Raw genomic sequence first — 24,797 nt, 5'->3', positions numbered from 1 at the left:
TGGACTGTATGGCCAAACAAACACTTAGATTGGGATATCACTCATTCTTAATTAAAGAACATATCACACGAATCATAGCGGTCACATTCTGATAAGTGAATGCTTCCTTCCATGTATTACAATGCATTATGTTCTCTAACTAAGCACTTGATGAGCATAACTTCCGAATGAGTAATTTCTGACAAAATTATTCAGGTCCTCCTTTAATATCACAATGGATATAAGATGGTTATTCTTTATGTGCACGAATAAAACTATTTATTCAAAATAACCGAACACCTTAAATAGTCAAAGAAAGTACATGTCAAGCATTACATAAGTTAACAAAGACCCGTACGCTCCACATGATCTAAGAACACTTGTGCCGGCAACGCCTTAGTCATGGGATCTGCAATCATTAACTTAGTACTGATATGCTCAATGGCCACCACATGTTCCTTAACTTTATCTCTGACAAGAAGGTACTTTATGTCGATATGCTTACTTCTGCTTCCACTCTTATTGTTTTTAGAGAAGAAAACCGCAGTAGAATTATCACAAAGGATCTTTAATGGTCTCTCTATAGTATCGACAATTTTGAGACCCGAAACAAAGTTTTTCAACCATATTGCTTGTGTCGTTGCTTCATAGCATGCAATGAACTCTGCCTCCATAGTAGATGTTGCGAGGATGGTCTGTTTGGTACTTCTCCAAGATATAGCTCCTCCAGCAAGAAGAAAGATATATCCCGAAGTAGATTTTCTTGAATCTACGCATCCCACAAAATCTGAATCCGAATATCCAACCAGCTCCAGATGGTCAGTATATCCGTAGGTCAGTCTGTAGTCCTTAGTTCCTTGAAGATATCTCATAACTCTTTTCACAACCTTCCAATGTTCTTTCCCGGGATTGCTTTGGTATCTTCCTAGCAGTCCCACCACGAAAGCAAGATCAGGTCTTGTGCAGACCTGTGCATATAAAAGGCTGCCTACTGCTGATGCATATGGAATGTCTTTCATCTCCCCCTGTTCCAATGCATTCTGTGGACATTGACTTAAAGTCAATTTTTCCCCTTTAGCGATTGGCGCTACAAGTGATGCACAGTTATGCATCCTGAATCTTTCCAAAATTCTTTCGATGTAGGCTTTCTGAGATAATCCTAAGGATCTTTTAGATCTATCTCTGTGAATCTCTATGCCTATGACATAAGAGGCTTCACCTAAATCCTTCATCTCAAAATTCTGAGAAAGAAATTCCTTAGTCTCATGTAGCAATCCCAAATCACTAGTTGCAAGTAAAATATCATCTACATATAGGACTAAAAATATGTATTTGCTCCCACTGACCTTAAGGTATATACATTGATCGACAATGTTTTCTGTAAAACCAAAAGAGGTTATAACATTGTGAAACTTTAAATACCATTGGCGGGATGCCTATTTTAGTCCATAAATAGATTTCCTGAGCTTGCAAACTAAATGGTGATCGTTTTTGTCACGAAAACCCTCGGGTTGAACCATGTATACCTCCTCTCCCAAATGACCATTAAGGAATGCTGTCTTAACGTCCATTTGGTGTAGCTCTAGATCGAAATGAGCTACTAAAGCCATAATAATCCGCAATGAATCCTTCGTAGAAACCGGAGAGAAGGTTTCATGGTAGTCTATGCCTTCCTTCTGAGTGTAACCTTTAGCTACAAGTCTAGCTTTATATCGTTCGACGTTTCTGGAAGAGTCTCTTTTGGTTTTATAAACCCATTTGCAGCCAATGGCCTTAGACCCTTTCGGTAACTCAACGAGATCCCAGACTTGATTTTTAGCCATAGATTCCATCTCTTCCATCATGGCATCATACCAAAGTGCAGATTTTTCTCCATTTATGGCTTCTGAAAATGAATTTGGGTCACGTTTAGGCCCAATGTCAAAATACGACTCTTGGAGATATACCAGATAATCGCTAGAAATAGCTGGTTTTCTTGTTCTTGAGGATCTCCTTAGAACCACATCTTCATGCTCAATCTGTGGAACAGGTTCTTGTGGGATTTGTTCTTCATGAACCGGTTGCTCTAAAGTTGGTTGTTGTGCAATTATGTCAGGTTGACTTCTTTGCACAATGACCAAATCTCTAGTATCCACAGGCAACTCAAGTTCCTATCGTTTTTCCTCAAATTCTATCAGTCTAGGAATATCACTCCCACTTGAATCAAAATCCTCAAAGAACTTAGCATTTCTAGCCTCAACTATTCTTTGGGAATGTGAAGGACAATAAAACCTAAATCCCTTAGAGTTAACTGCATAGCCAATGAAATACCCACTGGTTGTCCTTGGATCTAATTTCTTTATGTGAGAATTGTAAATTCTCACTTCTGCAGGACAACCCCATATGTGCAAATGACTTAAACTAGGTTTCCATCCGTTCCATAATTCAAATGGTGTCTTAGGAACGACCTTTGATGGAATTATGTTTAAGATGTACACTGCAGTTTTCAAGGCTTCACTCCATAAGGATAAAGAAAGATTAGTGTTACTAATCATGCTCCTCACCATGTCCATAAGAGTTCGGTTCCTCCTTTCGGCTACACCATTTTGTTGTGGTGTGCCAGGCATTGTATATTGAGCAACAATGCCTTCTTCCTCAAGGAACTTAGCATATGGACCAGGCATCTGACCATTTTCTGTGTACCTTCCATAATACTCCCCGCCTCTATCAGACCTTACAATCTTTATTTTCATGTCCTTTTGTTTTTCTACTTCTGCTTTAAAACTTTTGAAAGCATCAAAAGCTTCAGCTTTATCAAACAGAAGATAAAGGTACATGAATCTTGTATGGTCGTCAATGAAGGAGATAAAATATCTCTGACCGTTGATACATGGGGTAGGAAAAGGTCCACATATGTCAGTGTGTATGATCTCGAGGATCTGAGAACTCCTTTTGGCACCCTTAGAAGTCTTGTTTGTCTGCTTTCCCTTTATGCAGTCCACACAAGTACCAAAATCAGTAAAATCAAGAGTTTTTAAAACTCCATCTTTCACTAATCTCTTTACACGCTCAATGGAGATATGACCTAATATTCTGTGCCATAAAGAAGAGGAGTTCTCATCGATCCTATTACGTTTAATACCAATATCTGCATGCATATTTAAATAATTATGCTCGAAAGTGGGGTCTAGATCAATTCTGTACAAACCATCAATTAAAGTTCCACCACCAACAGAAAAATTATTTTTCAAAATACGAAAATATGGTTTCTTGAATAAAAATTCATAATCAACATCCACAAGTTTTGAAACAGAAATCAAGTTTCTAGAAAAAGATGGAACATAGAAAACATTGTTTAAATCTAAAACAAAGCCAGTTTTCAAAATTAATCTAAAAGTCCCCACAGCTTCGACTTGAGACCGCATCCGGTTTCCGGAATAGATGCCAACCTCATTTCCTTTCGGCTTCCTTAGGTCCAGAAAGCCCTGCATGGTATTAACAATATGAATCGTAGAACCGGAGTCAATCCACCAAGTATTAGTTGGGGCATCAACAAAAAACGATTCATGACATACACAAGATATGAGATTACCTTTCTTTTCGAGCCAGTTCTTATACTTGAGGCAATCTTTCTTTTCATGTCCAGCCTTTCTGCAGAAGAAACATTTCACCCGTTTGCCATGATGCTTTAATGGCATAGTTTCTTTGTTCTGCACATTCTTGACACGTTTGCCCTTCTTGGTACTTCCTTTAGCATGAGAAACAAAATGGGCACTTTCAAGTTTCTCATGTTTCATCATCTCTTCCTCTTGAACACACATGGTCAGAAGTTCATTGATTGACCAATTTTCCTTATGTGTGTTGTAGAAGATTTTGAAAGGCCCATATTCCTTATGAAGAGAGTTAAGTACCAAATGAACTAAAAATGACTCAGGAATCTCGACTTTAAGGGGTTTCAGCTGAGCAGCAATGTCCCTCATCCCCATAATGTGCTCACGCACTCCTTTAGAATAGTCAAAAGTTTTGTCTGAAAGTCTCTTCATTAGGGTGCTGGCTTGTGCCTTATCTGAGCGAACAAATTGTTCCTCAACCGCTTTGAGAAAGTCTTTTGCATGAGGGCAATCAGGTATTGAACCCTGAATACTCTTATTCACACGAGACTTAATGAGCATCAAACTTAGGCGATTAGATCGCTCCCACCGCTCATAGTCCAACCTTTCCTGAGGCGTACTTGATTCTGTGGGGACGGGTGGTGCATCCACACGAAGCGCCAAATCCAAGTCCATACACCCCAAAGTGAAGAGAACACTATCTTTCCAATCCGAGAAATTATCACCACATAAAATAGGAATACGAGAAGTATCATTCATAAAAGCAGTAGAAATAGCTGCAAAAGAAACATTCAAGATATGAAATATTTGTCTTTGTTCTAAATCAACTAATGTCAATTTAGTAGTAAATTCTAACCTTCCTGTGGGCAGAGGCTACAACTGCATAAGAATTTACTATACTTTATTAATAAGACTAGTATAAATAAAATATTAAACCCGTAAAATTTTCATACCTGTGGGCATAGAAAATACACATCTAATATTTCATTTTACTATCCTATTCCAATATAACTTTACAAAATAATTATCTCCCTGTGGGGCAAAATAATTATTTATAAAAAATTATATTGCAAGTGGAAACGTCATTTCAACTTGATGCGATAAATAAAATTAATTATCGCACATCTACATGTTTTAAGATGCTGTGGCTACTCTATAAAACATGCAATGTCCAAAATAAATGACAATGTTTCCATATTCATGAACAATCCCTCATGCAGTTTGACATACACTTATATCACGTTTTCAAATAAATAAGTGACATGTCAAATTGCCAACCGTAAATAATTAGTGTAACCTTCATGTCAAATTGCACTTATAAGCTTGTCATTATGTTCATGTCATTTGGCATACATTAATATCATGTCAATATATGAATATATGACATATCAAATGATCGAAATAATTGCATACAACTATGATGATAATAACATATACACCATTTACTTCTAGTTGTACATTACTTATAATATCTATCTCTTAATAGATGATGAGCAATAAGATCCTGAATTAGTTGTATTATTGGTTCCAAATAAACTATAAATGCCATCACAGTGAAACAACAGAGATGACATGAATTATATTTGACAAACCATGTAACAAAATTGGACAAATTATATAACAGGAACTTAATGTGTCAAGGAGAAAGGCCAAATAAACATGTACCATAAATTAGTTAAGATTATTCTCTCCCTGGATATGGTTTTTAGAGAAAGAGAGAAACAACTATTATTTAACTAAAGTGACTTGTAGTTTGTGTTGAATCTCTCTTAACCTTTAATATCTATGTCCAACGATATAGAGAGAGAGAGAGAAATAATAAAATAAATTAAATGACAGTAAGTTTGTTATGAAACACATGAAGCTATCCCACGATTTTAGTAACTCAACTAATTCGTACACATTAAAAGGGACAAGAGATTAAGCAAATCTACAATTCTCAACCGAACCATGAATCCAAATAGATGAAATTTGCTTTTACCAAGTCAAACAAATTGAACACATAAAACCCAATCGAATTTTCTTGAAGATAAAATTTAAACATAAACTTTTGGGTTGAAAATCTACTAGGTTTCCTCCCCGTCCTACGGACGGGGAAGATCCCTCTTGGCTAACGCCTGAGAAAATAAATAAATTTAGATTACAACATTCTTGGAAAGAGAATAAAGAAGATAATGGAGAATAAATAGGGAGAGATATTAACTAACAGTTGTAAATCTGACTGAAATTGGTGAGGGAGAGAAATACGTGGGGAGAGAAATACGTGGGAAGTTAAATGGGAGAGAAATACGTGTGAAGTTAAATGGTGAGGGAGAGAAATATGTGGGTAGTTATGTAGGGATATCCTAACCACTTTTGGTCGTTTTATATTATTACCCTTCTATTTTGAAGGGATTTACACGAAAAGGGATTTTATAACAGCCATTAGATGTGATCTTTATGAAAATCCCAATAAAAATAGACGGTCAGACTTATCCCCTGGATAACCGACTGAGCTGTTTTAATATGATAGATTTGACAAACCATGTAACAAAATTGGACAAATTATATAACAGGAACTTAATGTGTCAAGGAGAAAGGCCAAATAAACATGTACCATAAATTAGTTAAGATTATTCTCTCCCTGGATATGGTTTTTAGAGAAAGAGAGAAACAACTATTATTTAACTAAAGTGACTTGTAGTTTGTGTTGAATCTCTCTTAACCTTTAATATCTATGTCCAACGATATAGAGAGAGAGAGAGAAATAATAAAATAAATTAAATGACAGTAAGTTTGTTATGAAACACATGAAGCTATCCCACGATTTTAGTAACTCAACTAATTCGTACACATTAAAAGGGACAAGAGATTAAGCAAATCTACAATTCTCAACCGAACCATGAATCCAAATAGATGAAATTTGCTTTTACCAAGTCAAACAAATTGAACACATAAAACCCAATCGAATTTTCTTGAAGATAAAATTTAAACATAAACTTTTGGGTTGAAAATCTACTAGGTTTCCTCCCCGTCCTACGGACGGGGAAGATCCCTCTTGGCTAACGCCTGAGAAAATAAATAAATTTAGATTACAACATTCTTGGAAAGAGAATAAAGAAGATAATGGAGAATAAATAGGGAGAGATATTAACTAACAGTTGTAAATCTGACTGAAATTGGTGAGGGAGAGAAATACGTGGGGAGAGAAATACGTGGGAAGTTAAATGGGAGAGAAATACGTGTGAAGTTAAATGGTGAGGGAGAGAAATATGTGGGTAGTTATGTAGGGATATCCTAACCACTTTTGGTCGTTTTATATTATTACCCTTCTATTTTGAAGGGATTTACACGAAAAGGGATTTTATAACAGCCATTAGATGTGATCTTTATGAAAATCCCAATAAAAATAGACGGTCAGACTTATCCCCTGGATAACCGACTGAGCTGTTTTAATATAATAGATATTAATATTTACCTAATAAGTAGGAACCAGATTTATTTCCTAATACTTCTCTTTACTTAGTCAAAGGATATTGTTATCTAATTCTCGATTAATTTAATAACAGTAAAGAGATATTAGTTCAATTAGGAATTAAGTGAGTTTTGATTTACAAAATATAATCCAACAATATTATTTCTTTATATCTAAACTTAAATGATAAATCAAGATCTTAGGTTTAGATATCATAATAATTTTAATACTAATCAACAGGGCTAAAGGGTGGCTCTGATACCAAATGTTAGAAAATTAAATTCTAATAGTGCGAAGTTACATACCTTCAGCCATTGTTGATTAAGTGATAAACTGGAGACCAAAGATAATCACAGAATACTGAAGTTCTTCTAACCCCAATCCTCTCCGTAAGTTTTTTTTTGTTGTGTTTATGATGGAGAGACACAAGCATTAATATAGGAGGGGTTAGGGACCTTCAGTTATGGTAACTACTCCCACTTCTTTTCCATCGAAGAAGGGGTAGTGGATTGGTTATTGTAACCAACTTTATCTCCCAAATATTCCTAATACCCACGTAAGCAATCATTTACTGAATTCAAATCAGTAAATTGGTCAAAGCCAATAGAGGGAAATTAGGAATGTGGGCCACCCTTAGTCTCTAACAAGAGACGTGTCCAACAACCCATTTCTTAATTCAATAACATTAGCAGGATTTGACTTGGATCATCAGATTGCACTTTTTCCCCTTTCCTCCAGACCATAGCTCATTATACTATGCCTTTATGGTGTTTGGTTTTTGAAATAAATTGTTACATGGGTATGTTTATCCATTTCAATTGAGCAATGATTAGTAAGGTTGATTAGTGGAGGAATAAAACAATAATTATAGTGTTATAAATATTGTCTTCGAATACACAAAGAAGATGAAAAGAAGAGGGATGGAGATTAGAGGCTTGAAACATGTACTAGGTACACTTTCCTTAAAGCAATATTTGCCCCCTCTCATCGAGATTACTTGAAGGTTACCAGGCAAATTGCTTCCCAAGATATGACAAGCCTTTGTGAAATTGCATCAAGTAATTAATGAAGATTTCACGATAGGAGCATAAGAACATTAAGATATGGCAAAGATATTTGTTGACACAAAACTAATATAATAGTTTCTTCTCTCTCAAATTCTCTACACTTTGATATATGTTGATTACTAAATCAGATTTGATAAACACTTATTTATAGAAATCAAAAGACATCTATAATGAAAAGTTGTATCTTCTCCAAAAGATAATTATTAGTTATTAAACTTGAATTCAACTATTAATGTGAATAGTCACAATTATTTACAAAACTCTTTCAACTTTGAATTCAAACTATTATTGTCAATAGTCACAATTATTTACTTTTAACTTATAATTAGTATAGTAGTAATTTTATTAATATTGTCCAAAAATTCCAACAATCCCCCACTTGGACAATTATAATAAAACACCTTTGCCAAATATGATTATAGTAGTATTTATGCATAAAGTATGGTATCTTTCGATTTGAACCATACCTTAGTGTAAGTGCACAAAGTTTTATCGAAATACCAGGTAACTTGTAGCTTTGAACTAGTTATTCCTTGTGATAAAACCGGTTACACCACACACACAATACAGTTTGTTCTTTTGCTCCACACATTTCTCGCTTAGCACTTATATGGCCATGTGCTTCTTGGTTTCATGAACTCTCCTTAGATAAACTCTAAATCTAATGAGAGGCGGCACCACCTCTAAGTTCACATAGTTGAAGTTCTTCCAGTATCTTTGCTACTTTAGAGATACTTGTCTTTGACTAAACTTCATTAAGAGTTTTAAACTCAACCTCAGTCCGTAGCAACCAACACTTATCATCCTAGATAGGGTTAGATAATAAAATTTTAAGTGTTGAAACTAGTCACTTATCAATGACTTGTTGTTACCCATTGAACCTAAAACTAGTCATTTCCTAGTGTTAGGTTGGGTTGCCGTCAATGGTGACTTTTATGTAAAGAGTTTCAACCCCATCTCTCTAGATGTAAAAGTTTAAACAATCTCTCGTCAGAGATTTGATAAACAATTTCTATTTTGCAAATGAAACACTATTAATTCCATCTTGAATTAAGTATTTCACATAGATGTCTACATTTTGTTATGTCCTTTATCATATGTACATATTTAAGTGACTTGATCACTATTATAAATTTTTTCTCAAATCTTTTTTACATATTTTCAAAATTACTATTGGATTCTAAAATCCGAGAATCTAATTATGTTCAACACATTTTGAGTATATAATTTTCTTTACTTTTTCTAAATCTCATTTAGAATCGAAAAAAATTTTGTTCTTCTATGAACATGTAACAACAATCATCTTGATATTAGATTGGCCACTCTAATGTCAAGATTGTTACCACTTTGTTCATAATGATTTTCTACATCTCATAAGAATCATCAACTCAATATATGAATATATTATCTCTTTCAAATATCATCTCATGAAAATGAATTACCCCACTATTTTGAACTTATAAGTTAATATACATTTATGTAATCCTCATCGATTTACAAATATTAACCCACTATTTTAAGTTTTGTGTCAAACAGTAGGCAACCCCCCTTTTTTTTTTACTATACATGTTATCATGATGTTATGTTCTTCATCAAATAGAAAAAAAAAATGATGTTATGTGATCCTTTAGGAGACTCATACAAAGAGTACTACCACAAAAAAGAGAACGAGTGACTCTACCAGGAACGTTGCCATACGGTTCAACATCTCTGTCACTCCTCTCATAAACATGGACATGTACCATTTTTTAAATATAGAGAAAATGCATCATCTTTGGGGTATAACTCCTAAAAAATAACCAATCTGCTATGTCTTGGTCTCCATGTCCAAAATGAACAAAATCTCCGATTTGAAATGCTATATCCATTGTTCCATACTTCCATATGAATGTCTCAAGCATCTTTATAAAGAACCATGAGTTCCTTTCTCTCTGTTTATTGTTGGATAACAGACAATCCCCATGTCCCTAACATCCAAATAATGCCAACTTAGTAATTATTCTCCATTTCAAATACTTGGCCCTCTGATGTTCATAATCAAAGTCTCTCGTGGAACTAAAAAAAAAAACTTGTAACATGTAGATGGATCTCATCTTCCTATCCAAACATAAGCTTATATTCCCTCCAACTCGAACTACCCGTTAGAATGAAAAACGAGTCACTTTCCAGAGACATGTCAAGAGGTGTAATGGTGATTAAATTAAAGGGATGTAACTTTTCATAACATACACTCTCTTGTAGTACTTGTTGGATGTGAATGTATAAAATGATTCTAGTGATATAAAAATAATTTGAACGTGTCCAACTTGTCAATGATAGGATTGATTATTACTCAAGAGGTCTGAAAATAATACGTTTAACACTGGTCACCATCCTACCAAATCGAAAATCAAAATTCACTCTATAATGCAAGATGCAAATAATTGAGAAATCAGAATTAGATAAATAAATAAAAAAAAACTTATCTGATGTATGATTCTTTTTTTCTTTGTATCATATCTTCGTCAAGTTATTTGGTGTTGATATCCATCTCCATGAAAACTATTAGTCTAAACTGTGATATTTTCTTTGTTTTCTTATACAATGTTATCTTCATGCCTGAATAGGATCAACTGCTTCATTTTTCAAAACAACAAAAATATTGTCTAATGCCAATTCCCGTGTGAAATTAGCCATTGCTATCTATCTCAGGGAAAATGTTTTGAATCCCACATAAAAATGAAACTTGTCCCATACACAAACCATATTCAATTTTATTCTTGTCATAGTACTCTCCATCTCTATTCAAATATTGCTTTAAGATTGTTATAAATATTGTCTTCGAATACACAAAGAAGATGAAAAGAAGAGGGATGGAGATTAGAGGCTTGAAACATGTACTAGGTACACTTTCCTTAAAGCAATATTTGCCCCCTCTCATCGAGATTACTTGAAGGTTACCAGGCAAATTGCTTCCCAAGATATGACAAGCCTTTGTGAAATTGCATCAAGTAATTAATGAAGATTTCACAATAGGAGCATAAGAACATTAAGATATGGCAAAGATATTTGTTGACACAAAACTAATATAATAGTTTCTTCTCTCTCAAATTCTCTACACTTTGATATATGTTGATTACTAAATCAGATTTGATAAACACTTATTTATAGAAATCAAAAGACATCTATAATGAAAAGTTGTATCTTCTCCAAAAGATAATTATTAGTTATTAAACTTGAATTCAACTATTAATGTGAATAGTCACAATTATTTACAAAACTCTTTCAACTTTGAATTCAAACTATTATTGTCAATAGTCACAATTATTTACTTTTAACTTATAATTAGTATAGTAGTAATTTTATTAATATTGTCCAAAAATTCCAACATATAGTTGTTGTTAAGTGGGTGAAGATGGGGTTTGAGCCATTAGTTTGGTACTAAAGTAGTTCAGAATGGGTATGTTTATCCATTACAAGAGTAGTTAAGAATGAATTTTAATTTCACATGAATGTATGAACTAAAGTACCTTCTATTAGTCTGAAATTGATGTAATTACAAGTTAGGGTTAGTCTGAAATTTTAATTTTTTGAAAGAGGGTTTATGCAAACTAGTTTTTAGTGTATGAAACCTCCTGATTTCAAGTATGAAATCTTGCATTTTTCGAAATTGAAATCGAAATTTTTTAATGTATGAAGTTTGTAGGGTGGTTTCAAACTTGGGTTTAAATAGAAAAAATTGCATAAAAAAGAGCAAAAACGGCCAAGAGGTGGGGGTTTAGTAAGTGTTATGAAAAGGTGGGGGATTTAGTAAGAGACCAAGTCTGTTTAGAAAAGGTGGGGGTTTCAGTAAGTGTATTATGAAAAGGTGGGGCTTTTAGTAAGTGTATTATGAAAAGGTGGGGGTTTTAGTAAGATGACAAGAAAGTAATATTGAAAAATAATAAGTTAAATCTGACGGAAATTCAAAAAAGGTGGGGGGTTCAGTAATTATTAATTAAAGGTGCGGGTTTCAGTAATGTGTATTATGAAAAGGTGGGGGTTTCAGTAATTGTCCCATAATTTGATGACCGATTTGTTTTTCGAATCCAAAGGAAACATATCTATTAAAAGTGATAAAATCACAATGATACAAGGATAGAAATTGTAATTACTCTCCTCTGAAGACTTCATTTGAGTTGCATACCTTTAAATGCAAAGTATTTGTTGAATTCACTTGTAGATCCGCAATTCCTTTCATGTTCATATCGTTAGAGCTTTAATGGCGGTTTCCAGATATCTTAGTAGAGTTAATTGGCTCTCTAACGTTAGAATCGAGTTCAAAACCTACTACCCATTTCAGTTCGTGTCAAGGAGAAGCTGCTTTTCTGATTCCAAACTTTCCGGTGGTGAAGATGAAATCTTGCCGGTTTTAATAGTTGGTGCAGGTCCTGTTGGTCTTGTCCTCTCCATTCTTCTCACCAAATTAGGTATTCATTCTGAAACCACAAAGATCCTCAGCTAAATCATCATACTAATTTCAAATTCCATTCCTTTGAACAAGTTTATAAATTTGAGTTATTAGTCTTGTTGATGATGTATTAGCTATTCTTACTTTAGTACAAAATGCATATCCCAATTCTTGTTTTAGTTTTAATCCTCTTGAAAATGTCATAATTAACTTAATTTTTTTTCTTTGATGTCATAAAGTTAGAGAATTGAAGTTAAGTTCATGTTAATGTGTAGGGATCAAATGTGCAGTTTTGGAGAAAAGCAAGAAATTTTCTCAGCATCCACAAGCACACTTTATTAATAATCGATCTATGGAGGTTAGTATTCGTAAAACTTTATCGTAGTAAACAAATATAACCCTAGTTAATTAATAGAAACTTCCGTTCAGGTGTTTCGCAAATTAGATGGTCTTGCCGAGGAGATTCAAGTGTTGCAACCACCTATGGATCTGTGGAGGAAGTTTATATATTGTACTTCTCTCTTTGGTCCTATTCTTGGGTCTGTGGATCATATGCAATCCCAAGGTATAACTCATATTTTTTCCTGCTAATCTATACTCAGAACCTATATTTTTTAGTGATGAGTTTTGCTACAACTATTAAACGCTATAACCTTTGTTAAGGGGTTGCCCACAATTTATTGTAATTCCAGAGTGTAAAGTCTTCTTTAGACTTCTAAGGCCGATGGGTACTACACAAACATTGTGATGGGACCCCATATTTCATTCTCATGCTCTGCATTGCGTTCTACTCTTTGAATAGATACTCGTCTACAAAATCGGTTATGGGGTTTCAACATATTTCTCCCTGGGTGAAAATTAACTAGTTCAGAAGAGAGAGTTTTTGTATCCAAGCATCCGACTTGGTTGAGTTTGGCGCCAGAGATCCATTCTTTTTGTAATAACTTGTCCGCGAGTAAGTTAATGAAAAGAGTCTCCACACTCTTCTGGACAACATATGATTCTGTATTTTTTGTTTGTACTTTTTATAAAATATGTTTATTACTGTTTATAGGGTCTAGAGGACAATGGTAGACCATATTGTCCATGTAATGTGCATGTTGGGCTCTTATCCTTGGTTGGTGGTTTTGTTTAAAGCAATTTACTTTTAGATTGTAAGGTGAACTTACTTTTAAGATAACTCTATTGCCAATCAGACCTGTATTGTGAATCAAAACCATCAACAGGTTCATACTAACAATTTCGTATTTCCAGATTTTGAACGTGTAGTCAGCCCTGTTTCTGTTGCACACTTCTCACAATACAAACTAACAAGGTTATTGCTCAAGCAATTAGAGAAACTCGATTTTCGTATCTGTAAATCCGATATACTTGGAGGTCCTGAAGGTGAGTTGATTGGTGAAAGAAAGATACTGCTTGGGTATGAGTGTTCATCCATTACTTCTACTGATAATAGTGTTGGGGTGGGTGTCACTTTTCTCGAGGGTGGACAAAAGGCAGAAAGAAGTATCCGCTGTAGTATTCTTGTTGGTTGTGATGGTGCTCGAAGTACTGTGAGAAAGCTTGGCGGAGTAACCATGACAGGTGAAAGGGACTTGCAAAAGCTTATTAGTGTCCATTTTTTGAGCCAGGAACTTGGGCAATACCTACTTAAGGAGAGACCTGGAATGTTATTCTTTATCTTCAATATGGAAGCTATAGGGGTTCTTGTTGCACATGATCTAAACGAAGGAGAATTTGTGTTGCAGGTATTACACGTCTTGAATATGTATCAAATTGCCTTTAGCTGAGCGCTGGTTTCTTACTAAAGTGTTGCTTGATTTGGATATTTTCGCAGTTACCTTTCTATCCTCCTCAGTAGAATCTTGAGGACTTCAATGACAAGGTATTTCCATTATTTTGGAAGAGGCACGTCAAATACCATATTTTATAGGAATTTTTCCAGAACTCCCTTGTCCAAATCGTTTTTCTCAAAAAGGGTCCTTCATTCTTTTAGGCTTCAGCTACTTATTTAAGATTTGCACATGCACTGGTTTGCATGGGATTTCCCAGTTTACATGGTTTGCCAGGCCTAGAAAATGGCATGTATTGTTTAACCAAAGCCAACAACAAATTGAGTCTTCAGCCTAATTTCCTGATATTATATTTCATAAATTTTGATTTCTTTTGCATGATAACATATTAACATATGCTTGCAGTAGGATTAGGAGACTATCATCTTCGTGTCGTGGGAGGCTTTTTTACTCTACTTTTGCAGTTGTTGACATTATTGGCACTTTTGCAGGAGTGCGAAGAGTTAATATTCAAGCTTGTTGGGCGGAAACTTGTGGATATTAACGTCGTCGGTATAAAGCCATGGGTTATGCATGCTGAAGTTGCTGAGAAGTTTATTTCTTCTAATAACCGAGTGATTCTTGCTGGAGATGCTGCTCATCGTTTCCCGCCAGCTGGTGGTTTTGGTAAGTCACCTTTATTCGGCATTTTCTTATAAAAAAATCTCTTCCATTTCTTCGTCTGGTGTTAGAAACTGCGAATAATTTTGTAGGAATGAATACTGGTATCCAGGATGCTCATAACTTAGCATGGAAAATTGCTGCTTTGGTTAATGGTATTGCTCCACTCTCAATTCTGCGAACTTATGAAACAGAACGTAAGCCGGTATAGCTTTTCCACTGTGTTACAATTAAATCATTGACTACTTTTTTATTGAAAAAGGATCCTGAACTAATCTTGAAAATTTCACAGATTGCTGTCTCTAATACTGCACTTAGCATTAAAAATTTCAAAGCTGCTATGACAGTTCCTGCTGCTCTTGGTATTGACCCAACTGTTGCAAATTCAGGTAAAAACATCACTTCGATTAACTTCCAGCTGGTTTACTAGTTTAAATAAATTTTCAAATCTCTTATGCTCTTCTGTGATGATTTAAGACGCCCTTTTTCTTTTACTTGCTTTGAGGAAATATCTTATACACCATCTCACTCTTGCTTTCGTATACTGTTTTTGCAGTACAAAAAATAATTAACAGTGGGTTCGGTTCTATTCTACCTACTGGGTTACAGAAAGCAATCTTGGATGGAATTTTCACGGTAGGACGTGCACAACTTTCAGAGTCTGTTTTAAACGAAAACAACCCACTTGGATCTTTGTGGCTTGCTAAATTAAGGCGTATATTCGACGAGGGAGAGAGTCTTCAACTCCAGTTTCCAGCCGAGGATCTTGGCTTCAGGTTTGTGGATGGTGTTAATTTTGTTACTTCAATTCCCCTAGAAGAATATTCTGACATTACGGCTGAGAAATTCAACGCATTAGCCTGTTAGGTCAGTCGGTAAAGTTTATGTATGTGAGGTTTCACGTTTCATGACTGATTCAGGTGAAAACAGAAGGAACGAGATGTATTTGGATTTTGAAGATCTTGAAACTATTTAACCTCACTTACTGATTGTAGGTACCTTGAAGGAGCTCTCGTTCTTGATGGTGATATAGAGGTGGAAGCTCCTACTGGTCGTAGGAGGGAATATGTTCCATGTGCAAAACCTGGTTCACGGTTGCCACATATGAATGTTAGAGAACTGAGGAAGGAATCCACCGAGGTGCGTCAATTTCTAATTATATAGAATCCTTTGTACAAGTATATTTAACATGTGGTACATGTCGGTTTGGTCCAAATCCATCTTTTTTTTTTGTTTCGGACAACCATAAGAAAAGGAAGAAAATAGTACAACACTTAATCAGACAGATCAGACCCTATCATCTTTGAAGTTTTGTAGGTTTCATACATATTCTGAATCACATAACCTTGGGTTACTACAAGAAAATAGCAATTCCCTTTTTTTACTTCAATCTTACTGTTGTAGGAGACGTTTTCGACATTGGATCTCATATGTGGAGATAAACTCGAGTTCCTCCTAATCATAGCACCGGAAAAGGAATCGTATGATCTTGCTCGAGCTGCATTCAAGGTAGCTGAGGCATTCAAAGTTTTTCTCAAGGTATGTGTCATTTGGCCTCACGGTTCTTTTGATGATGGTGTCAATGGAAGTGTAGGGCAATTAGGGTATTATCGAAACTACATAGATGTTGAGGAAGTGAAAACATCGTCTTCATTGCCGTCATGGTGGGAAATCTGTAAGATGACGAACAAAGGTGCCATTCTTGTTCGACCAGATGAACACATTGCTTGGCGTGAGAAGTCGAAAGTTGTCACTGATCCTGTTTCAGAAATGAACAGGGTATTTTCTCTGGTACTTGGAATTAAGAAAAAACACTTCTACTAATATATTACAAATGGGATTTCGAAATCTCAAACCAGAAGACCAAGTGTGGAGGTTGTGTTCTTACATAATACTTTGGGTACATAAAATCATGATCATTTAGTTAAAGCAGCAGTGAGAGCTTCTGAAGTTGAATGCTGTAAAACCTCAATTACCCAGTCCAGATGTAGAGGCAATTGTTCATTTTTCGAGGTAGTTTTTACGATCAAAATTGTTGTAATAATTTTACATCAATATGATGTACTATAAGTTCTTGGTACATTAATGTGGTGATAATTTATGTAACTATAGAAGCTTAAGAAATTTGAGAGATTTTAATTTCAACAAGAAAAATTGAGAGATTTTTCTCAGAATAAAATTCATTCCTTCCTATTTTTTGTGGTGTTGTGTCCTTTTCGTGTTTAATCCATCTGACTTTGTAATGTTCTTGAAGATCAATGCACCTGTGCTGATGGAACTGAAGTCTGTGTAACTCTACCTTTAATATTTGCAATATAAAGGTAATCAACGAAAGGTATTATTTTCCTTGTAATTAGTGGGATTGAAATTAATAATACCACTGGTGCACAATTATCAAGTTATTTTATGAGATTCTGTCTCTTCAACTCTTGAACAAGAAAAGTGCGGCAATGGGGAAGAAAAGAAAAGAAGAACAAGAACAAGCTGAGCCTCGAGCCTGGAGCCGAACCAAGACCACAGCGTGGAACCTGGAGCCGAAACAAGACCACCCATCTTTCTCAATTGCTACCTTCTAGGTGTCTCTTAGACTCCTCGTCCTTAGTCCTCTTAAACACCATGATGTAGCAGCAGAAAATATAGGGTTTAAGCTTACAGCAGCTTCAGTCCACCGGTAACATCATCCACCAAATCAGCAGGTCCTGCTCAAGCATAAGAATAAGATGCAGAAACACATCAAATTGTCAAACATTTGAAGCCCACCCACGTCCGGTTAACATCCCACACGTAATAACTCAACTGAAAAAAGAAAACAACCATATACTTATCATCTAAAGCATGTAAAAAGGCTAGAACTCACCGAGAATAGCCATCACTGTACGTGAATCTGAAAAAGAAAAAATGTAATAAACTCTGAATTAGGACAAGATTCAAGAAGTAATCTAAGATGGTTGGTTACGAGCACACTTTTCGGATTATCTAGAATATTTCACGGAACAAGATTTACCAAAAAAGTGTTTTAGTTCTATTGCCTTTCTTATTGTTTTCTCTTTTCCATATCTGAAAGCCATGTCAATATGTTTGAAGAGCAAGGTAAGTGGATCCACTAATTTCATTAAATTTGGAATGTTTTCCATGAAGAAAAGATGAATGAAGTCAGCCCTGGGCGGTGGTGGAGAAAAGAATTTAACTGTGAGTGTAGAAATCAAAAGAGTGGAGCCTAAAACTAAACAGTTAACCTAATGAACAAACCAGGGTTCATTAAGAAACTCACTCGGTGCAATTTGTGTTCGGCCAGCATCAATTGTAATATGGGTGGGTAACTTTAGTGACTTGGCCCGTTCCTGCACTGATCATCACAGATTCGATTAAAAAACACGAAAGAAGAATATTTTGACCATGAGACCATCAAACAAATATAGAAGTAAAGCTATGATCTTCGGGAATTAGCCAATTACCATGAAACAGGTCTTAATACTACTATTTCACCCAATAACTTAACTAAAGAAATACGACAAAACATGTTTAAATCTTTGCGACACATTGTTTCAATGTACTAACCTAATATTTGATACTTACAATGAGTTTAGTCGACCAACTAAGGAATGAAATTTTGTGGAGTACACAATGGAAGTGGATTAGTGGGGCTGAATGATTAGTTGCTTCTACAAACATAACAAGTTAGTTCATTGCGAAAGATATCATGAGCCTTCCTACTTATGAATGAAACTTACAACCTTTGTTACTTTACAATATTATTTCGATTTGCTAACATCACAAATTTGCATTTGCCTGAGCCTCTATTTTAACTATCAAGTAGCAAGTCAGCAACCCTTGGTTGGAGTGGTTATCAAGTTGGTTTCCACCCTCTAGGTCTCGCGTTCGAAACACGGACACTATATTACCTTTCTAAGAAAAACTAAGTAGCAATTTAGCATCATCTTGTATTATCACTTGGTACTCCAATTCTCCTTTCCTTTTTATTCCATTATAACCATATGCCTAGTATAACTCAGACGCAGACAAGAAGATTAAAAAGAAAATAAATATTTGATATTTCTATTGTACCCTAACCGTGATCAACTTTTCGAGGCACTTAATTGTAAAGTTAGCAAGTCTTCCTCACTCTCACTTGTAAGAACTACCTTAACTTGTCCACACATCTCCCACCTTCAAAGAACAGACACTCAAATGTTAGAGGTAAGGACACCACAAAACAAATAAAAACAAGAATTAAGCCGTAACAAAATCAGGCATACTTCGACATGACAAACACTTGGATAAGATTTTCAGAGTAAGAAGATACCTGTTTAAAGCTTTTGGTGCTCTTTGGACAAGCTTTTTGTAGAGGCCCAAAGTTGCATGACTGAAACAGACAGTTACAAAGTAGAGAATTGAATATACATCACATAAAACACGAATAAAACTAACACGAAGAAACGTCCTCAATAAGCTCAATACAATGAAGATAACATAGCCAACTTAATCGCCAATTATTTACCAAGTGAAAAAAAATTAACTTCATGAGATGAAACAATTATTTCAATTCCAGAAAATAATCGTTCACAATGGGCCGTATCAGCCGAGAACGGCGTAGCACTCCAATTTGGGATCCTGCTAATAACAATCTCGTAGAAGGGAACGGATCTAGGATCATAGTCGTAGAGACTAGAAGTACCAAAATACGACTTATCCCAGGTTATGTGTGTCTTTGCTTTTAATAAACAACATAGGGACTTATTATATTCTTGGCATACTAAACCAAACAAAAATCTATCATGTTAACTAACCATTGGCAAAAAAACGAGAAATCACCAAGTCCTGGACCAGACCTTCCTCGTCATCAATTCTTCCTTACCACCAAAATAAAAAGGTATCACGTTACTCATCGGCAAAACACCGCAACTTCGGGATAACAATTTTGTCATTTGGTCATAAACCCAAGATGTTAACGAGCATCGACACAACATTCATGGTAAATAACGAGGTACAATATTAATCATCGGCAAACCACACCATTCATGATAAACGCAAACAGTGTTACAAGGGTAACCTACCTACATTGAGCTGCAATTTTTCCTTTACCCATCTTCAAGTCATTCCTTACAACCAACACCATTTTGAAGTCTTCAAGAATTTCTGCAAGCTTTTCAATCTCTAATGGTGTTTTGGCCGGTTGTCGCTTTTTTTGTTTCCCATATTCTTTTCGATGATCAGTAACTAAAGTTTCTTTAGCATTAGTAAAAAACTTAAACCAGTGTTTGTCAACTCCAGTTGGGTATTTCAGATCAATATCACTCCTTTCTCAGTTAGGTTGATTCAGTTTCTATTCCTCGCTCTATTCATGAGGCTCTTCAATATCTTAAGCGGGCGGATGCCATGCAAGCTGAAATGGATGCCCTTCAACATAATCAGACATGGGAGTTGGTTGGTTTACCTACTGGAGAGAGAATAGTGGGATGTAAGTGGATTTTCAGTGTGAAATATTTAAGTGATGGTGACAGATATAAAGCTCGTCTTGTCACGAAAGACTTCACTCAGGTGTACCAGGAAAGGACTTCAATGCTACCTTTGACCCCGTTGTGAAAGTAACCAGAATGTGTTTGTTGGTATCTCTTGCTGCATCTAATTCATGGCCTCTTTATCAACTTGATATCAAGAATGCATTTTTTAATGGCGATTTATCAGAAACCATATATATGGACCCTCTACCGGGATTTTGGGCTCGGGGGGAGTATTTAGGGAAAGTTTGTCACCTTCGCAAATCCCTATATAGTCTTAAGCAATCTCCTAGAGCATGGTTTAGTCGTTTTAGTGATGTTGTCAAATCTTTGGGATTTTTGCAGTGTCACTCAGATCACACATGCTTTATTCGTCGTTTTCAGGGTCATTGTATTATTCTCTTTGTTTATGTTGATGACATAATCATTACTGGAGACGACTCGTCTGGCATCGTCCAAGTAAAAGAAGCTCTCGGGAAATTGTTTGATATGAAGGATTTGGGACTTCTTAGATATGTTCTTGGCATCGAGGTTGCTCAATTTTGTCGAAGAATATCCTTATCTCACCGGAAGTACATCATAGTCCCAAAATGGGTCTATTCCCCCAAGTATACGGGATCAAGTTATAGTAATTCTCAGAAGTCTGGGGTCAATCCTCAGGGATAAGTAAATTTGCCTTAAATTTTAAATTAACACCCCTTTCGTAAAATTGATTTGATTTTGTTGAAAACTATTTTAAAAAGACAAGGATAATAGACTAAGAAGAATGAAAACAAGATGGGACAGAAATCTAGGTTTTTTTATTCCACCACATAAATTGACTTTCTAAACATGCACTTAATTAACTAATCCATTTTTTTATATAACTCAAAATCTAACATAATGAACTATTTAGATTTCAGAAGATATTCTTTATTAACACATTTCATAATCATGTATTTCTAATTGACTATCATAAAAATACTATACTCTTTTAACTACCATTCATCATCTAACAAGCATATTCCATCTAACAACTTAACGAAAGCATGAGATATCTAATTAGAAAAGAAATGGGAGAAGAAAATATGATAGAAATAGAAAGTGGATCTAGAAATTAGAAGTAGAAAGAAATTGAAAATAATTGATGAAGGTGGCTAAAGAAAATGGAAGAATATAGGATTTAGGGTTAGAAAATAAGAGGGAAAGAGAGGCTAAGAAGATGGGTTAGAGAAAGAAAGGGTTAGAGGGGTTGAGAGGGATATCCAAGTCTACCCAAGAACGAGAAGAAAAGAGTTATATATATTGCTTGGCGACTAGGGTTTTAGGGGATATGGTTGAAAATGGTAAAATGAGAAGTTGTGGTGAAAAGAAGGGTCATTTGTCAATTGGTTATAGGCTGGAAATAAAGTTGGACAAAAAGGAGGGACGAGAAGGTAATTCTGGATGGGGCTAGTAGGGAAAAGAGAGACACTTATCGGCTGGTGGGAGTGGCAAGCATTTTGTCTGTTAGGGCTTTAAAGCAGGTGATTCAGTGTGTTGCGGATCATGTAACTAAGGTGCAGCATGAACAGAAGCCGTCAGATGTGGCTGACACAGATCTGGATGGATATGAGTGTACGGGACCATTGGGAGTAAGTTGTAGCTGAAGCACCGAATTTTGGCACATCGACAAATGTAAAAACATAGCTGATTAACTAAAGTTGTGCAGCCTTTCACTTTTTTTTGGATCCGGAACAGCGAAATTCATACAAAAGAATAAAAACAAAACATCATTAGTCATTGTTGCAAAGCTAGTGTAAAAGTCAACGTACTTGAATGAGAATAAAATCACATGAGAACCTTAAATACAAATTCAGTTTTTTTTTTTTTTTTTTTTTGTTGAACCAGTTATTCATTAAAAATTAAAGCGTTATTACAGTATTTATCAACTAACATACAAGGAATATTATTCCACTTCTTGCTCATATTCTTCTTTCTTGCCTATCTCGCTAATTTGTCTGCATTCAAGTTGGAAGTTCTTCTGATGTATTTGAATTGCACCGTTTCGAAATTTTTCCTGCTATCTCCGATGTGGATAGGTGATTGCCAGTGAACTGAATGACGTTTATTGTGCAGATGATTGATGAGATTCATGTTGTCGCTTTCAATGATAATGTACTTTAGGTTCTTTTCATTCGCCCATTCTAAACTGAATAAAATTGCCATTGCTTCACTTTCTTCACTATTCCTAACTCTTGCGGTTTTTACCTGCGCTGCTATGAATTTCGATTCTGCATTATGAGCAATTAAACTAATTCCATATTGGATGTTATATTCGTAAAATATGCATCAACATTTATCTTAATAAAGTTATTTTCCGGCGGTTGCCATTTTTCGTACGTTTTGTGATTATTCTTCTGATGTTTAGTATTGATTTTTGGAAAGTTTTCCATTCAGTTTCAGTAAGATCTTACTAAATGACCAGAGGAAATGTACTCTAAACAAAGTTAATCAAGGTGTTAGGTAGAAAAGGAACAAAGATAACATGTCTAATGCTTAAAATGAAGACTAACATCCCCAAACGTTGGGACTCTATATTGGCCTAATCTCTATGTCTTTACTCCTTAAATAGAGTAACACTCCAAACGTAAATCACGATTCAAGATTCTATATTGGCATTTTTGTTATTTTATTAGTTTTAAATCGATAACTTATTATTTTTATTTATTATAACTTCTAAAATGTTATAAATTAAATATAATTAATTTGTATTATATATAAAAGGGTTAATTCTGTTTTGGCCCCCAATTTGTGACAACTCACCGTTTTGGCCCCATAAGTGTCTGGCTGTTCGATTTGGCCCCCAACTTCCTGTTTGGCCCCCAAATTTTTTTTAAGTCTCCCAATTATACCCTCATGACAATTCTGTAATTTGATTGTGTTTTTTTTTTTTCTCTTTTTCCACCTCACCTCCATAACTTTTACATCACCTTCTTCAACATCAGACGCCGCTGGAGAATGTCACCGGCCAGAGACTTTCCGACGACCTAATTTTTTTATTTTTTAAATCTTCTCCTTATTCCCCAACCTTTACATTCTTTCTCTCTATCTGTTCTTTCTCTCTCTTCTCTTCCATTTCTCCCTCCTCTTCTCTCTCTTCTCCCTTCCTTCACCTCATTCTTCACAGTTCCGACGAAGTGTTTCTCTTCGCCATCGTCTGGATCTGGGGAACCCTCTGGATCTTGGGCTACCAAATGGGTAAAGGAGGGGTTTGAATTTAGCTATCCATGTTAGGAAGAAAGCTATAAATCCTCCAAGAGTGACAATAGTTAGATACAAAGGAAGAGTTACAAATAAGTAGAAGATTGGGAGGAAAGAGACAAATCTGAATTTTCCTTGTGGGATGTTTGAAGGTATAAATTAATAGTAAGTTAATGATATGAAAGCTGAGATGCATACCTTTATAAAGTTCTTGATGTCATCCTCTATTGTTGTTTGTTCTTCTTCTTTCTCTCTCTACTTCTCTCTTCTCTTTTGTTTTTCTCATGAGTTACTTATAAGGATTAAGGATATTGACTTTTTGATTAAAGAAGAAAACAAAAGGTGTGTATCTGATTTGCAAATAATTAACAGCTTGGAGGATTGATGGTTCCCCATGTTAGTTATCAATTGTTTTAGTTTAATTATCAACCAATTTGAAAAGCTTTGGACTTCATGTTCAATATTTTATTTAGTTTTGGGTGCGCATGTGGGAAATTTTGTGAACTCAATGAGGTCGGATTAGGGCAATCCTTTGCAATTGAAATCAAACCCTTGTCAGATATTGAAGGAGACAGGCATAGGTCAAGTATCTTCAATATGTGGTGATGGATCATGAAAATGTCCCATCTGAGTCGTTTAATTTAGTCGAGTTAGTTCGTTTCGGGTCTTTATTACAATAAAATAGTTTGTTTTCTTGATTAAGTGTCTTTTGCAGAGTTAGGTATGAAAACGGTTAGAAACAGATACAAAGGGTAGTTAGGTCATTTGCAGTCAAGAACATTCTGGTAATTTGGCCAGGGTCAGTTCGTGGTTGAAAAGTAGAGGTCGAGACTTTCGGTACAAAGTCAAAGATGGGTCAAATGCTGTTGACTAGGTGGGAGACTTTCGGTAGACATTCGGGCACGCGGTATGGAGGAAGAAATGTGGCGCGCTTTAAAGGCCGGTTCATCCAATTCCCGTATATCCGTTCAGCATCGAAATGGACCCTCAGAGTATGATTTCGTGTTTCGGACGCATCTTAACTCTGTGCACCCAAATCCCACGTTTTAATCTTAAATGCCCACTTCTGCATTTTCTTCATCCAACGGTCCAAGCATGATGTCGC

At 35.3% G+C, this 24,797-nt stretch overlaps 2 protein-coding genes and 1 pseudogene across 3 annotated transcripts; 1 reads left to right on the top strand and 2 right to left on the bottom strand.

Annotated features, from left to right (window-relative positions):
• Positions 1 to 3,304: 3,304 nt before the first annotated feature.
• LOC147557046 (uncharacterized) lies at positions 3,305 to 4,326 on the bottom strand. Its single transcript, XM_086664112.1, has 2 exons — positions 3,551 to 4,326; positions 3,305 to 3,443 (listed from the first exon to the last, which is right to left on the bottom strand). The coding sequence occupies exons 1-2, from the start codon at positions 4,242 to 4,244 to the stop codon at positions 3,409 to 3,411; spliced, it is 729 nt and encodes a 242-aa protein (XP_086520238.1). The 5' UTR covers positions 4,245 to 4,326; the 3' UTR covers positions 3,305 to 3,408.
• A 7,882-nt stretch (positions 4,327 to 12,208) lies between these two features.
• Positions 12,209 to 17,151, top strand: LOC147557045 (uncharacterized; annotated as a pseudogene). Its single transcript, XR_015233832.1, has 11 exons — positions 12,209 to 12,538; positions 12,795 to 12,877; positions 12,949 to 13,084; positions 13,774 to 14,267; positions 14,357 to 14,404; positions 14,804 to 14,978; positions 15,065 to 15,177; positions 15,265 to 15,361; positions 15,529 to 15,748; positions 15,968 to 16,112; positions 16,377 to 17,151. The product of XR_015233832.1 is annotated as an uncharacterized LOC147557045 (transcript).
• A 137-nt stretch (positions 17,152 to 17,288) lies between these two features.
• On the bottom strand, positions 17,289 to 20,594 carry LOC147557044 (uncharacterized). Its single transcript, XM_086658739.1, has 7 exons — positions 20,539 to 20,594; positions 20,027 to 20,269; positions 19,276 to 19,335; positions 19,066 to 19,139; positions 18,244 to 18,318; positions 17,830 to 17,856; positions 17,289 to 17,671 (listed from the first exon to the last, which is right to left on the bottom strand). The coding sequence occupies exons 1-7, from the start codon at positions 20,592 to 20,594 to the stop codon at positions 17,622 to 17,624; spliced, it is 585 nt and encodes a 194-aa protein (XP_086514865.1). The 3' UTR covers positions 17,289 to 17,621.
• Positions 20,595 to 24,797: the final 4,203 nt, after the last annotated feature.

The sequence above is a fragment of the Eschscholzia californica genome, unplaced genomic scaffold, assembly GCF_041429995.1.
Source record: "Eschscholzia californica isolate CP2 unplaced genomic scaffold, dmEscCali1.0.p SCAF_2, whole genome shotgun sequence".
Lineage (NCBI taxonomy): Eukaryota > Viridiplantae > Streptophyta > Magnoliopsida > Ranunculales > Papaveraceae > Eschscholzia > Eschscholzia californica.
This window is presented reverse-complemented; position numbering and strand designations above follow the sequence as displayed.

Bases quoted from the DNA above. Each gene is read 5' to 3' on its own strand.
- LOC147557046 (XM_086664112.1), bottom strand. From the start codon at position 4,244: ATGGACTTGGATTTGGCGCTTCGTGTGGATGCACCACCCGTCCCCACA. The intron at 3,444-3,550 runs GTAATCTCATAT...AATACCATGCAG, and splicing joins GAACTGGCTCGAAAAGAAAG to GGCTTTCTGGACCTAAGGAA.
- LOC147557044 (XM_086658739.1), bottom strand. From the start codon at position 20,594: ATGCAGCAAGAGATACCAACAAACACATTCTGGTTACTTTCACAACGG. The intron at 18,319-19,065 runs GTGCCTCGAAAA...TGTGATGATCAG, and splicing joins CTTGCTAACTTTACAATTAA to TGCAGGAACGGGCCAAGTCA. The intron at 17,857-18,243 runs GTGAGTTTCTTA...TTTCTTTTTCAG, and splicing joins CCGAACACAAATTGCACCGA to ATTCACGTACAGTGATGGCT.